Raw genomic sequence first — 17,090 nt, 5'->3', positions numbered from 1 at the left:
GATAACTGCGGTGGTTTCAATGGGCGCATCGATCGACCGAGACATTAATTAAACAATAGCAATAGTGTGTTACATTAGCGGTGTTGAAAGTGTGTCGGTGATGAAGTTAATATTAAAAAGCATTTTATCGTTAGATTATCGCTTGGAAGATGAATCATTTTGTCATTTTAGATAGGTTTTGCAAGAAAGTTCTTATACCTCGTAAAATAAAAATAACGCAGGACGTTATATAATACATAACATTGTGGCTCCCCTATTGGATAATTTCGAATTCTAAAATGTTCACTTTTCGACTCATACAAGTTGGAAGGCTATCTGTACGCGGGTTGGTACGTATCACGGCAACAATTGGATAAAGATGTCTCGAGCGAATCCTCAATCGGTTGTCGACGAGGTATAATAGATGCGCTCTCGAGAAAATCCCTCGTGGAAGCGTTTGCTCCTCGTTTGAATATCAATGAACGCTGCTTCATATTCTGAGATATTGGAGGAGACGTCAATGGCAGCTAAAATCAGTTATCTCCGAAAACGTTTCCTATATATACCTTGCAGAACCGTCCAATGAAAAATGAAATCCGTTGCATGAATCGAATTGCAGATTAAATGCGGGCTAAATGATGTAATGAATGGAAATCTGTATCTAGTACCTTTATGCGATGTACACATTAGCTTATATTAATAATATTTATATTGAAATTTGTAATACTGTCGAATCATCCAACTCAAGTTTTACACGTAAAATGATAACGCAATGACATTCAAAACATTTAATTATCACATAGTAATAGTCAAAATGTAATTACATAGATTTAGGTTTGAACGTTCTAAAGCAGAGAAATATCACAGATATCGGATGGCGGAGTAAAAAAGGCCGCCGATTTATGAAACGAACACACAAAGCGCGATCGTTCTCTCGCGAGGAAGATAAACCAGTTATGAACTCTTATCGACATAGGCGAGATATATGGACTTTTATCCGCGATACCTATACGGCTACATTCGACCGTGTTGGAATTTATTAATCCACGTTCATCTCGATCTCAAAACTTGCGACGAAGTCTCGTTATTCTTACACCTGGATTGTGATCTGCACTTTTAATAAGGGTAAAATAAACGATGCTTTTCGCTACATCCTCTGAAGAAACAACTGAGCTCATTTAAAAACTTATTTTTTAATCTTGAAACAATGGAACGATTTGTAATAATAATAAAAAAATTGTAAAACATATAATTCGAAATTTCGAATCTCTAGTTGAGCTAAGCAAGTTACTGAAAGCGCAATCCTATTCTCAATAAATCATTGATCCTTGAATTTTCAAATGAATTTGACAAATAGACGCCACTCGTAAAAAAAACGCGTAAACAACGTTTATGCGGAGTTTCGTCAAAGGACAACGTCGCTAACGGATTGAAACGTATTGCCGGAAATAAAGAAGGGCGTCATTAGCATCACGAAAGGAAACGACCATGAGAGCTCGCCCGAGTTGGTCACGCTATCAACCCGTTAGCAACATTCAAATTCGTTCCTCGACAATGTGGTCGCCCACATTGTTGTTGATCACGTCTACTTTGGATATACCATTGAGACCCGTCTCCTCGAGATCTTTCTTTGAAAAGTTCAAATACCAAGTTTCTAGGTTCTGTTAGTGATACCGTCAATTTGCTATTCGCAAACGACAAAGTTGGTACGTATGGAAATAAGAGCAAATCAAAGAACAAATTTCTGAATTGAAAGTCCTTTGACGTTATTAATTCGCTGTTACAAGGAGCGTGCGAGGATAACGAAAATTACCTTGACCAGATGTGGATCTACCGCGTACGTGTCCAATTGCGAGGCTATCCTAAGGAAGTAGTTTTCCGCTTGTTCCGGGGTGAACCCTTTCAACTGAGTCTGATGTAGCTCCATCGCCTTCTCCTCAATCGTCGGCGTCTGCGTCTTCAGCAATTTGTGCTCGGAGATATAGTTCCCTTCGTGGATTTCGGGATCGTAATCCCCCAGTTCACCTGAGAATTCCGGAAAAGAAAGGTCGTGTTGTAAATATCAATCGCCCGTTTCTTCTCATTTCTTATGATATGTCTAAATATACATACATGCAGAGTTTATTTATTTTACATATATTGATAGAAAAATATTTAAAAATTATGATTGTAGATTTCTAAAATTTAGAAATTCCTTTTTTGTATCTAATTTGCACAAGAAAGAGATGCTTAACGGGGGTAATTACGCTTTAAGATGACAATCGCATGACGGATAGTTGGAAAAATGACTGATGCTTATCGCGACTATTACTCATATCACAACAGGGCGTGAATGACCAGATATAAATCGTCTGCGATTGAGAAATGAGCGCTACTTGAACCAGATGTCGAAGACAAATGACAAAAGGAAGCAAACAAATCTCTCGAAATATCGAACTAAACTGCGGCACTCCTTATCTTTTCCAACTGATGAGAGAGATCCATGTAAAGAAAGCCATTTTTATTTTGCGAAGAACATACGAGGAATCTGCATGAAAAACGGCCTACTTTAGCAAATAGGGGAAAAGCATACTGATCGGATTCCGCTCTGAGGAACGTAAGAACGACTATCGCCAAGGTCAGCAAAAAGATCCATCGAGGAGCGAATAGTTTTTGTAGTTACCGTCGCGGTTCGCTGAAAGGTGAACGATCTAAGAATTGATGGTCGACGACCGAAGTTTTAATGCAAGAGTCACGATCGGTAGAAAGTGGCGGCCCTCATTGATTGGCCCGTTACATACTTCTCGATAACGAGATCGCAAGACAAACAAAAGATTGAATCCGTACTTATATAAGAGGACACCGACTCCGGAAGGTTACTTTCCAGACTAACTTCGATCACAGTCTGAGATTCCGTAAATAGACAGTTGCATTTCTCGCCGAAGCACGAGAAACTAAATTTAACGACATATGCATATACGAATGTATAATTAAAGATACCAAAGATCGATTACAATTGTATCAATATTGAATATGCGCAACTCTACACTAGTCAGTCTAGTAGCTAAATTGATTAATCTGTATTTAAACAGCCTCCATTGTTCAACTACTTACTTCGTAATAGGCTTAATCGCGATTCACGAGAGATGCTGACAGATTTGAATTAGCTGAGATTGTTTTTTTTTTTTAATAAACTTCAAAGAAGATAAATAGTCGCAAAGCCACACAATCGTATATTTTACGGGAATGGCGTTGCAGGATCGATATGGACAGCGATCAACGGGCGGGGTGGGTGATACACGATGACCGTGATAGGTCACTGGAAAGGAAATCCTGAATTATGGGATTCCCGAGGTTGAGATAAAGGAATAAATTGACCGTACAGACACATGAAACGGAGAGAAGCTGAAGCTACAGGAACTGTGGCTGCACATGCCATGCGCTATTCATTGTTCACAAACCCAGTATTAGATATAAAATCATATTAATCGTTGTAATCGTTGTAATCCTACTAATCTACCAGCTTAGAATTATTTGATTCAACTACTGTTCTCAAGGAAAAATTAATTTTAAATTATTTAATTTATGAATTAACCAGATTCTTAATAAATAATTTTGATTAACAAAAAATAAGATTTAAATGCATGGAAAATGATAAACGGATCAACGGATGTACGAAGGAAATAAATTCAACCAGTCTCTTTTTCATTTACAAAGATGAAGAGCATTCTCGCGTAAAGCTTAAGGGCGGTCAGATGAGTCTTTGCGCTTCGTTGTCTTTTCTATCGCGAAGACATGATTGTGACGTATAATAAAATCCGAAGATGAGAAATCGGCGAAGGATGACAAGCGGGATGACAAACTTACTTTGCACGATGCAACCCACCAGAAGCGCTGCTTCACCGGGGCTGCAACACAAACGTCCGTAAAGCAGGTCCCTTTTGAGCTGCTGGTACACTTGATACCTGGTGATCTCCTCCTTTAGCCGCAGAGGATCGGGCGGGTAGAATTTCACGCGAAAGCACAGCAAAATCTCGTGCATGTCTGGAACACAGTGACAGCGAAAGGTCGGATATGTTTCAGAGGACCAGCATCTTCGCTTATGACCTGTGTACTTTTGTCGTGCAAGGGAAACGCTACGCTCGCGATCTAACGTCCGATAAGCTTCTCGATATAATTTCACGCGCTTGACCCGAAATATATCTTGTATAATCTTGGTCGCAAATTTATTTAATACAAGCATGCTAAATTATTTATCTTTTTCATACAAATTCGTTACGAATATACGACTGTACGTTACAAACATAAATATATTAACAGCGTAAGGATTTAATTAATAGTACAACTATATAAGTTAATAGTACAATTATTGCTATCGTCGTACACCTCTGTGTATTTCGTAGCATGCTATATAGCCGTACCGCAAAAATTCTGCACTACCTATTAAACCTTCATTACACATGTATATCATTGTACATTTATTACATAACTACGCGATTTAATATTAACGCAATTAAACATAATTTTATAATGTAAATTTTGAGGTAATTATTCTCAATAATCAATTTTGTGACAGAGCGATATATTATATCGATTTCCTCTCTCTTCTCGGAACGACAATCGATACACATGCGATAACAAAGGAAATAAGTAGCATTTGCTAGTATTCCGCGTGTATAAAAACATTTGAGCGAAAACAGAAACGGAAGCGGACGGTAGACTAATGGCTTTGCAAGTGGAAACGCGACGTTCGTAAGTTTTCATTTCGAGTGAATTTATGATTATCCTGTCGTATGTGTCTCACGGAGAAACATTCGAGCGTACCGCGCGGAGTCAAGTGGATATTTATTTTATACAAATGAGAGGAACAGCAGGCGCAAATATACACTTACGAACGTATCGCCGCGCCCGCACCGATGCAAATCGGGCTCTACACTCGGCGGTAATATAACATCGCCGCCTCCGTAATGCGAGGTCGTGATCCCATTCGATACGGTATCATTACGGCTCGTTGCCTTCGACAGATATAAGATACTGTCTCTAGCGCACTGATCTTCCGCAAAACATACAAATATTAAGTAAATCGAACCAGGTTGCATTTAATCCGGTTTGACTATGATAAACGCGCGTCATGCGATTTGTAAAGTTACAAATTGTGTTTATGACGTAAATATATCATTAATATTGTCAACTTTACGAGCATTAAAATCAACAGGTAACGCGACAAAGACGCTCGTTCGCGGTCCACAAATATCTCTGAGTTCAAAGTCGACCATTCGAGTTTATTTAATTCCATTGCAAGGGAAAAATCTCTCTCCGCGACTCCTGTCGCACCTTCAATGAGCGCAAGAATATTTTTTTATTATTCGCCACCACGCGACATTTAATCTTTTTGTCGACCAACTTGCGTGATCATCGGGAGTTTTTTTCGGGAAAAAAAATATCCTGACGCTTTCGGACAGGTCTGCTCCGAAGTCCGTTCAAGTTTACGAGAATAGGCCAGCGGGTCGCGACTGCTTGAAACTTTGATGTGACATCGACCCGACGTAATCGGGCGCGGGAGGGAAAAGTCGTACCTCGACGACGATCGACCCTGCCTCGGTCACAGCTGTTCCGCTGATACCTGCGTTCTCTGCGCGGCGACGTCATTGTGGCCGATCGACTATAACGCCTTTACGACATTATAAACTTATAGAGTTTTCGCGGCCGCGGTAGAACGGGATTGTTTCCCCGAACCTAATAAGACGTTCGCGCGACGTCGATTCGTGCATTTCGAATTACACCCACATCCGTTGTGTCGTTAATTGCCTCGCGTTACACGACGTTACCGCGAATGAGGTGTTTCTTACAACTTGAGCGCGCCTTCGCGGGAGAATGCTCGGTATGCACCGCCTCGAAAACAGAATAGAATAAACAGAGAAACGGTTTTTCGAAACTTTCTTGTCAAAAGATAGCACGATAGTAGTTCAGTTTTATTTAAAAATCCGCGTTGTTCACAAATAAAACGTAACGTTTGTTAAGTTTTGAATAATACCAACCTTTTACCTGCTTAATCGCCGTTTTCGCTAGGTCCAGCCAATGCTGCAAAATAAAAAATTCAAATATATATAACATAATATATATAACATAAACACGCTATGGGAGATATGTAAGGGGATTGCAATACCGTTGCGTGTCATGCGAGACTAAAAATTCTTATCATTTATTTATTATCGCTAGTCCATATCCGGCTGTTGTAGTTTAACAACCATTCTAATGTTTAAGTATTTATATTCGTGACATAAATTTAAGATACTTGAAATAGTATTTTGCCCTCTGTCTGTTTTCTTTCTAAACAAGAAACAAAGATACGAAGCATGAAATTCGTCGTAAAATTTTGTCGTAATAGTCTCTGATAATACAACCCCCGTAACAACCCCCGCTCGCTTGTATAACGCATGAGATATTTACCATTGAAAATTACGCCGACGAGGTTGCGCATCCGTTTTAATACTATTTCAGTGAGCTCAGTGAAGACATTAAAGTGACCATTACGTTGGACGTGCTAACGCAAGTGCGTAAAGTGTACGCGGTACCGTCGACAAAGTAATAGCTTCCACAAAGACTAGTCGTCGTTTCGTGCGACTATTAAATTAGTAGAAATTTACGCAATAAATTTTAGAAATCTATAACATCGGATCAAGGATCAATTGCACGGAGCAATTTCAGGCTACTCCAAACTGCTCAGTGGATCCATTTGAGAGGATAAAGCGGATCGTGAATAGCTCTATAGTTCACCGTATATCTCTTTAAGCCCCTCGCGTTTACAATATGGCCACCCTTTAAAAAAATATATAGATCTCGGCAGGCGCTCCTCAGGGTAGTAACAATCGATACAATTTATCATCCTCGAGGGATTTTTAAGTACGGGTCTCTTTCGCGGTTCATTGTCGCTTATCGAGTATAATGCAAATTCTAAAAATTGTCGCACTGCGCAAAATGCGATGAACGATCATTTACAATTTCCATTAAAAACAATTCCCGTTCGTACGACATGAATTCAATTGCGAGCCGAGAGAACAGCGGGAGCTGTGCATGCCTGAGGATAGGGTGCGGCGCGTTAATTTTTAAAGAAGACGGCGATGGAGCCGTTTGCGGACATCCGGACGAACAATATCGATTTCACCGGGCCTTATAGAAACCAAAACTCAACAAGATGTTGTTTTATATCGAGATCGCCAGGCTACATGTCTTCTGTTAAAAAACGAGGAATAAAAATTATTCCACTAAGTTATGTAGGGTTTCGCGCATATTCTCTCGAGTTTATTTCGTATTTTAATAACGACTATATATGTAATTCGCTCTGTAAGATGATAATTTCTTATAAAAGAAAATTTAAAAATATCTTTGTTAAATATAAATTTAAATACGACGGAAAGAATGAAAAATTACTGTTGCTCTATATCGTAAAAGATATTTTAATCCCTCAGGTTTGCATTAAAATTAACATGATTTTCATCCTGAATTAAATCTTCTACAACTGAAATTAAGATCGATGTCTTTTTCCGGCGCACTCGTTCACTCATGAGATATTTAAGTGAAAGTGCACGGTTATTTCAGATAGACCAGTTCTTCAGGAATGCCCGTAAAAAACCAGCAAACATGAGAAAATTCTCCTCTTCTGAAGTTTTGCTTAACTGAATTACGATTTAATAACGTATCTAACGATTGACTTTTGTTCAAAATAATGACTGTGAAATATACAATGTGTGAGGTATAACTTTTACGCAAAATATCCTATCTATTATTCTTTCTTTTCCTCAATTTCGATCGTTATTAATTTCAATGTGAAATGAATATCGCCGATATATTCGCATGTACGTGTAAAATGTCGTATGTACGTGTATTTAAATACATTCACATTTTCAACGCGTTTGCAGGTCTTCGTGACGATCGAACATTTATGGGGTAAATTAGATTTGTACCCTCTGGCCCTGGAATCGCGGCGATCGATGCGTTGAAACGCACCGTTGACGTTGTACGGAACGATATAAATATTATTTCATGATCGATAACAAATCTTTTTGCCCTCTTGTATCTTATTCAAGTAAACTGAAGCAAGTAAACTGAAGCAGCAATTACTACGGCAGGCACGATAGTTGTATCGGTTTCATGATAAATTAAATTAATATGTCTTTTTGGAAATAAAAATTCAATCGCGTAAGTTTTAATTTGGAATATTACGGAGAGGAACGGAATAAATGATTAAGCCATTAACGCGTGTTCGTGAGCGAAGTACAATAGTGTACTACGGTGAATCGTTGGTATTTCAAGGCACGCCTATTTTTAAGTCCTCCGGAATTACACCGATGACCTAAGAATAACGATTACGATGGAGTGGTACGGCGCATGCCATGCCGTTCCAGGTGTTAGTAGAGCGAATTTAATTGCGTGACAGAGATCTCTCTGTCTTCCGCAAACATGTCGACCATTCTCTAGAGTAACATTTAGGATAAAAAACAAGCTGTAATTATACGAATACTTTGTGTCGCGAAAATTATATACTTGACTTTGACTCGCTCGCAAAGATATCCTGAAGAGACAAAATATGCAAAAGAAGTATGACGTCTTGGGAGCAGCGTTTCTCTAAGAATTCACCGTCCTATAGACGCAAATTTTTTCCCTTACCCTTTCCCTTTCTTTATCGACGTAGCGAAGCCCGAAGTAGTCCATCTCCAAAATGTTGAGCTGCTTACACACATATTCGAGGATGTATCGTCCTTTTTCTTGTGGCTGCAACAGAAAAAGAATCGTCATTAGACGTAATCAGTCCTTTTATGCTTATCTTGTTTCCTCTGCTTTATTTTTCACGTGGAAAAGAAAAACGCTTCTTTTTCTAACAAAAAGAATGGTGTATTGTAGTAGGGCTAGCCTTACATTTAAGGAAACTTGTAATACTTTAACAGTCTCTCTCTCTCTCTCTCTCTCTCTCTCTCTCTATACAAATAACGATTTCTAATATAAATATTAAACGCAAAATTATGTAACTGAGAGATACCATATAATTTTAACACATCGCGTGGAGACGCAAAAGGTGTGAATAAATTTCTCCACAAGCGACTTCCGTATTTCTGAAACGGAAATTTCTATTTAAAAAAAGTAGTACGGGTTTTACTCCGTCTTTTTCTAATTTTTATGCAAATGCGGATCAACGCTACTTGATTCTGTCGCGATTCCTGGACGGGGAAAACGACGAGATGTGGCGCGTACAACGCGTGAAATACCGGAAGTCCGCGATAAAAGACGGTTGAGGAAATCTCTCGTTTTCACATCCGCGCGAGTATCTGAAACGCTATATGCGTCTACAAGTATCCATGCAAGCATATACGATTTTTACGTGTTAAAATTATATATTCAAATTGCATTATGCATGCACATGCAAACGATACCAATTTCAACTCTGTTCTTATCACAATCTATGATAAACAAATAGTGTCTTTTTTATACTTTTATAAATAAAGCACTTTACAATTGAGATAATGCTACAAAAATGTAAGCTATAAATCAGGGATCTCGACGCCTTTGTGACATACTACTTTCCTATTTTGCGGAAACGGAACACGTGATCTAACGTGACTTTTGCAACCAAGTCACACGAATGTTTTCCGGGGTCGTCAACCTTCAATTTCAAATGTTATCTTTACTTTTAATGGTCTTTTTTCGAATGTCAATCCATTAACGCATATTTTAGTTTTTACAATATTCAAATCCGATGTGGTTGAACTCCAAGAAACCGGTAAAAAATTATTATATATGCGACTTATTATTACACCGCGAAGAGGATTGCTACTTCGATACGTTAAACATGATATGTTATCATGCACGAAGCAAATTGGAAAATACATATAATAAAATAATAACATATGAAATAATATGTCGCTTGAAGCATTTTAATACGATTAACGATAGCATCGTGCTGATATATTGCAAGAAAAAGATAACACCGGGATGGCTTCCGACACGTATTATATATACACTACAGATTATGTAAAAAAAAATACTCAGTCGTGATCTCTCTGCAACAAAAACTCTGATAGGATGGACAAAATCGCTGCAATTATTAAGTGTAATAGCTCCGTAATCACGAGTTAAATATCAGCCGATGCAAGGTCACGGACAAAAAAACCAACGACGGGAAAAAATATTATTTTCTCGTCTTTACGTAAGCTGTATACAAGATTTGATGTAACAGCATTATTTGCATTTTAGAAGAAGCCTCATTGAGCGTAAGAGAATTATATCTATGTATTACTAACGTCAAAATAATTGGCACTATTTTTAATAATTCTTGGAACGCATTTCTACAATTCGATAAAAGAAATTTACCTTCTAATTGTATTCGGAATACAAATTCTCCTATGCGCGGAGCATTTGGTGAATCACTGAGCACAGATATGTCTCGACCATTTTGAGACTGACCGAGCACAAAGTCATTATTACTATTATTAGTCGTTAACACGAGCAATTGATAAAAATGCATTCTTCTTACAGTCAGTTCTTACAGTTATCTCTTTTACGTTCGTCCGCTTTACCCATTGGTATATTCAAAGTGACTACTTTGCGTCGCGATGTAGAGCGCATGCAGTAGAATAGAACGCGAAATGCGGTATCTTGCACTATACATTTTTGCAAATGCAAATTTCTTCGCGAGCTACTATTGAATGAACCATTCCCGTGAAGGCGAGGCGCCGAAATGTCACGTCCCGAAATAACTCTATACTCGTATCGAGAATCAAATTGAATATTTCAGCGTAACATTCACGACGGCTTGGACTTGGGCTTGAGCTACTACGGTCTTACTACAAGTCGTAAGATGGTCAGAAATACGAGGGGGAGGCGCACGGGAGTGTTTCACGAAGACGAAGACGCCGCGGTCGTTTGCGCGGCAGTCATCCCGGGCACGTCGAGTATTTTTAACGGCCCTTACGTGTGTCAAGGACCACGCGACAAACCGTGCACGTCCGAAGTGCACCGCGGGTCCTCTCTTTGTTCTACATGGAAGCGTCTGCGGCGTTTCGCGAATTACCGAGAATGTACAAGGGACAGGGGACTCGATGTGTAGCATTATTGTATATTAATAAGAGCGAGCTCCGGCAGTCCCTCGCGAGTTATTTACTCGCTCAAGATTGATATGGCAACGCGTACAACACGCTATACCTGCGCACGATGCAGTACTCTTACAACGAAGACATAAATCGCTTGTAGTGCTTGTACGCGTGACTTGATTCCGGAATGGTGATACGAAATGAGTATTAATCGGGATCACTACAGAAAGATTACCGAAAAAAATGCTACAACCGACAAATTTCGAGCGTGAAATACATCACGATGAGATATCGTGAGATGAGAGAATATGTATACAATAGCAATAAGAGTTAATTATATAGTTACGTTAGAATGTCATCTACTTTATACAATTATTATTTTTTTAAATCACTATTTTCAAATTACGGAAGCGTTTTTTTTACTAAAAGTTGGATACTTTTGAAATTTTATAAAAGGAAAACTGAAATTCAAGCGTCATATTTTTCGTACATTATTGAAGAGAAACAGAAATAGAACGCAGAAAATTACTTGCGACAAATTTGTATTATACTTGACATTATCTAAAGTAATATAGTCAGAGGTACAAGGTTACATTAGCTTCTGTTAAACAGAACCTACATTTTATGACTATTTCAAAGTAAATTCCTAGCATAAGTAGAATTGGTCACTTTTCCACGTACAGTAGTTCAAGATCGAATGAGTCAGCCATCAAATTTCAACACGGCGAACTTCATGAGCTCTCAAGTGACTTCTACCCTTTAGTTTTATTAATTCTCTATGCAGTTACATTGGTAATCATATTAAAGAAATAGATAAGCGCGAATAGAGCATTTCAATTATATTATAATCCAGTTATCATATTAAGTCATCATTTCAGTCTCTCGAGGTAAATGCCAGTGAAGCGCTCTTGACGTGAAATACGATGGCGCGGTACTTCGCATTGCGATGAGAAAAGATCTTCCGATCTCGTTATTTGGATACTAATCATTATCGGATATTAACGGATTTACGGCAAAGCAATACGAGTAGTTAAACGGTAAATTAAAGCTATGAATAATAAACGAGCGCGAAACATAATTATGGAATACAGAATGCCGGTGAACGCGTGCATACGAATGAAGTATACAAATTTCACTTAATCAAAGGATTTGCATACATTGGCCGGAAATATATACGCAGTGTCAAGGAACGAGATAATCGATATCAAAGAATATCCAAGTGCTTGCTGTTCCAGGTTGCTGTTTCCAAGTTATTTATATTAGTTATTTTCGGATATATCGGTGAGTTTAATGTGTATGTATTATAAAAACGTGCGAAGCGCTGTCGACTTGTGTTGACCTTGCATCCTTGGAGATCGTTGCGCTCGCATAAAAAAAATCGCAGGGAGCTCTTATCGATCCTCATCGAACTCCATCGACACGTGTATTCGACTCGGCCAAAATATGGAGGGAAAATGACGAATGAAAAATACATAAGTACGTATGAATAAGCGTTTTCTTGAACACGCTTGAGACGCACGAAGTAAAGTTTAAGTTTCAATGCGCAATTTCTGCTGCAAGAGGAGCGTACCTTGAGCTTGGTCGCGAGAACGAGAGGCATACTTTAAATTCTTTGCAAAGCTAATCCGAGCTACGCAACTTTCCAAACTCACCTTTGTAATATCTATCGCATAAATATAACAAAAGAGGAATGGTAAACGATATATGAGCATATGAATAGATAGTCAAAGGCTGTTTTTACTGTCCGTGCTACATAATTAAATTTATAACATTATTATGAAAATTTCAACTCATTTATCAGTCTCGTCTACCATCCGTTCAAAATTGTTTATTTAATTAAAAATTTAGTTTCTCGGTTACTCGTCATAAATCAGGTCACGTTTCCGTTAAATTTATTTTATATTTCTTTGAACGTATAGTGATTTCTTTTTGTTTGGATACCGCGTTCAATATGTAAGGATCTATTTTATATTTCCATAAGAGAATTTGTAAACCTGTAAAGGCCTTTAGAAAGTTACCAGTTTCAAAGTACAAAGTCGATCAACAATTGCACGACATCATTGCCGGGGAATTTACATTTATCGGTAATAATTCAAGTGCCTCCGCCACGTTGACAGGGAGTAGGAAGAACTATAGGAAGAGAATGGCTATCATTGATTCGCAGCCTAGTGACCCTGTACCTCCAGACACGGTGGCTCTTATAGACATTGTTGTTTGCGAAGGGAGATCTGTCTGTTGAACTTCGTACTTGCGAGTGTATAATCTCAACCACGAGATCGACTTTGCGGAACCATAACCGTTCTATATGAACTGTCCGAATAAAATCGATGAATCGTGTAGAACGTGTAGATAAACAGGATTGTTGCCATGCGTATGAAGAATGTTTATTCTATATGAATCATATCTGATTATATTGAGCAAAAGCAAGGATATTACGCCACGAATAGATGCAAAATTGAAAAAGTAAATTAATCCAAATAGAATTCCACGTCTTGTCTGCTGTCGCTGCCATTAATTAAGTATATTCAGGTAAGCATCATCGATTCCTAACATATTTCACTTGTTGTTTGATTGTAATCGCGCTGTAGTCCCGATTTTTCGAGATAAAACTTTACGAAAGTATACGCAGGATTTAAATCATTCGTGTACATGACAATATCATGGACTTCGCAAAGTTGCGTAATATAAATATAAATCAAAATATGTGGGTGACGCGAGCTTTCCCAAAAGTTAATCCGCACACTTTCATCTCGCGGTTACTCCGACAATTCTTCGTCTTATTTATGACGCATACCGACATTTACTTTGGCACGGACCACATTGTTGCCGTTTGAAAAAGGTTAAGGATTATTATCGGCTTTATTTTGTGGGCGAGATTGAACGCGACAAGGCGAGCGTGCATAATATCAGCGAAGCTTTTTAAGACACTTTTAGGCATGAAATGACGTCGTCCATACCGCAATTTACGGCTATCAGCGAGCCAAATGGACCGCACTAATACAGCGAGAACAAATAATGACCTAGAATTCACTCGCAAATCGGATTATACCTCTTACTAACTTTCATCGAATGGCGCAAAGAAATCGCAATAAAGGGGAAATTTTAACTCTTCGTAAAATTATAAGTTCACATCCCATTTTTCATTATTTAAACTTACACAGTAACGGATAGCGTAGCGACTTTACCCTGAGACACTTTGTTACACTTATGAGATGGAAATGAGAGATAAATATGCAAAATTAAAAACGAACAAAAAGAAATATATCCCGCGACACAGATACTTAATCAAATATTTTCAATTTTATTTTTGACGGGCTGCAACTATCGTGTAGCGTGTAACGTTATAATGGGTATATGGAGATCATGCGTTTCTCGTTGAATTTATTGCATCATGCATTTCCATTTTCATAGTCAAATTCCATATAAAATATGTAGGAATCATATTTCTTTAAAAGATTAATTTCTTATTCGTAAAAAGTGATCGAATAAGAATATTCTCTTTATGATTATATCGTTAATTTTTGCATAGATACTTTTCGCAAAGAGCATGCGAATATTCGAATTATTCCTCGTTCTTGCCTTTATTCTCGCCGTTGATAAAACCTTGAAAAACGAATCAGTGAGAATGTACACCGTTTAAAAATATACTGGCAGTAGCTCTGCGCTACCTAGTACCTAAAACAATAGCTGTATCAATAGTCAACAAAACCCCGATTTTATTGGCTTTTAATGTACGCAATAGCCAACCCTGTCTCTCCAATCGTCATCCGTTCAGAGCTTAAATCCGAACCGATGGCTTCCCACCCTCCGTCGTATCGTTTCAATTTGGCCGCTTGCCAATTATTCCGTCGTAACATTCACGATTTGACGTATCGTTGAAAGTTGAAACACGTACCATCCCCTGTTTTCTGCGCCCGCAAAGAATGCACCGTTGCACGCCTAATGAAGAGAAACGAACCGATCGACATCGATGCGACTCTATTTCCGGATATCCTGGAATGAGCGATAATCCCGTGAGTCCCGGAAGAGAATATTCGCGTGAATGGGGGATGCGAATGTGTGGAAGGAGAGCGGGATCATCTGTATTTGGTTTTCGATGACTCGCCTTTGGGGATTTCAATGAAACGCGATATGCCCTAATTCTATGGTTTACGACGAGAGAGGGGAGGGAATAACAAATGTTACAACGTACAAGTAACACACGAAATGTTGGGAATGATATGAATTTATCGGAATATTCCGCAGCTATACTTGCGTAACCGCAGACCGCGGAGACTTAAATAATGATTGCTCCTGAAAGACGTAACGTATGGATCGATAGAGAATTATTACTTAGGTGAAATTACAGATTTCAGGAAAGCTATCTCGCGCGCATGAAAACAATGCGAAACGCCTTACAATATTAATCGATATATTAACAGTTAAAAATCGAATCAAAGTAATCTCTACTCCAGTGTCTTGACGTTTCTGGCTTTGTGCGCGGAGCGTTGGGCTAAGGTGATTTGCGAGCGCGAACATCTCGAGAGAGTTTTTGACAAGGTAGACCGCGTGCTGCACAGGCGACTTTCTGGAATCGATCCAAGCCCGGAGTACTGTCGCTGCGATTAAACGTCAAAAGGATCCCCAGTCTCGATACGAAGTTACGGTTCGACCCCTCTGCGTCCATCAACGATGCTCAAATCATGCCCCCCCAATCACGAAGGAGAAACACGATGAAAGGTACGAGCGACACGTGGAGCAGATGCAGAACGGAAAAATAATAGGTCGGATGTGTGTGTGTGTGTGTGTGTATCTCGAAACGAACGTTATAATCAATAATGGGGAAAAGCGTATATTTCAACAAATGCGGGTATATCAGGATCAGAAAAACACAGAACATAAAAATACAGAATACATTTGTACATCCATAAAGAACAGACAAACAGAGAGGTGAGATAATGCAAGTCATAACAACAAAGTTCGCGCCGTATGAAAGAATATCAGAATGCTCGTACTTGAATATATCTCAATAAAGATGATGATGTTTGTTGCGTTTTTTATTTTCTCTCGCGCGTTTCGTAAATCTTCAAGATATAAATCTGATTGTGAGTCTATCGTAATGTCGCTTCGAATTTCCGAACGATGCGGTAATCATCGTGACATCATCGTTTCGGAAATGAAGAAATACGTATTTGTCATATTTCCACTCCCTCTTTTTTGCTCTTTTTCTCTTATATCAAATAAAATACGATACATTCAAATATGTCCTTAGGTCCGTCGTTTTAAGCGACATTAATTCAGTACTATAATATAACGAAACATGATAAAATACTATCGGGGTTGTATAATAATATATTAAATTCATCAAAATTTCATTAATGTGCCAAGCACCCGCTATGCCAAAAACATTATCATTTGCTGGCCATGAAAAAACATTGGAGAAAAACATCGCTTTATTCAATATATCACTTAAACAAGAAAGATCGAGCACATTTCCAGGAGTAATTTTAGATAGAAATTATAACAACGTGCGTATTTATTGTCACATTATGTTAAATTGTATATTTGAAAGCGCATCCCGCTTTTCGCACGTTATTTTTAACGACACATTCCCTTCAATCAGTTTGAATTTTCCTTCGAAAAAATATCGAGGCATCAGTAATTTTTTAGCTACGACGAATTGAAAAAGGAAGCTTTCAGCTATTTTTAAATACAATTCTAATACAAATCTTAATCATAAAAATATATGTCGCTAAAGATTCGAAATAGCGATAAATGATGATCTCCCTTGAAATTTTCGCTAAGAAAACTGCAACGTGATTGAGGAATATGTAATTGAGGAAGAATGCGTGAGAAGTGGGACAGTTTTTATAGAATATTGTTAACAGCCGGTCTGTTGAAATTTTTCAGAATCGCACGCGCAATTGCGGCGAAATCGCGCGCGTCGCGGTCGCGACACTCGCGTTAGGATCTTTTCACCCTCGATCCTGTTCTTGTTCCGGCAAGTACCAAATACCGAAATCTTGGCGAGTACTTGGACGCTGGAAGGGTAAAAAATCCAAGTATCGA

At 38.4% G+C, this 17,090-nt stretch overlaps 1 protein-coding gene across 2 annotated transcripts in view; it reads right to left on the bottom strand.

The window, feature by feature from the left end:
- The window catches only part of Frmd5 (FERM domain containing), a 28,398-nt gene that overhangs the window by 10,650 nt on the left and 658 nt on the right, over nucleotides 1-17,090 (bottom strand). For both annotated transcript variants that reach the window (XM_071796595.1, XM_071796600.1), the window contains exons 2-5: nucleotides 8,626-8,730; nucleotides 5,997-6,039; nucleotides 3,826-4,002; nucleotides 1,793-2,004 (exon numbers count right to left, since the gene is read on the bottom strand). In XM_071796595.1, the coding sequence (XP_071652696.1) occupies nucleotides 1,793-2,004; nucleotides 3,826-4,002; nucleotides 5,997-6,039; nucleotides 8,626-8,730 (537 nt within the window). The remainder of the gene's footprint in view (nucleotides 1-1,792; nucleotides 2,005-3,825; nucleotides 4,003-5,996; nucleotides 6,040-8,625; nucleotides 8,731-17,090) is intronic.

The sequence above is a fragment of the Temnothorax longispinosus genome, chromosome 1 (genome assembly GCF_030848805.1).
Source record: "Temnothorax longispinosus isolate EJ_2023e chromosome 1, Tlon_JGU_v1, whole genome shotgun sequence".
Classification (NCBI taxonomy): domain Eukaryota; kingdom Metazoa; phylum Arthropoda; class Insecta; order Hymenoptera; family Formicidae; genus Temnothorax; species Temnothorax longispinosus.
This window is presented reverse-complemented; position numbering and strand designations above follow the sequence as displayed.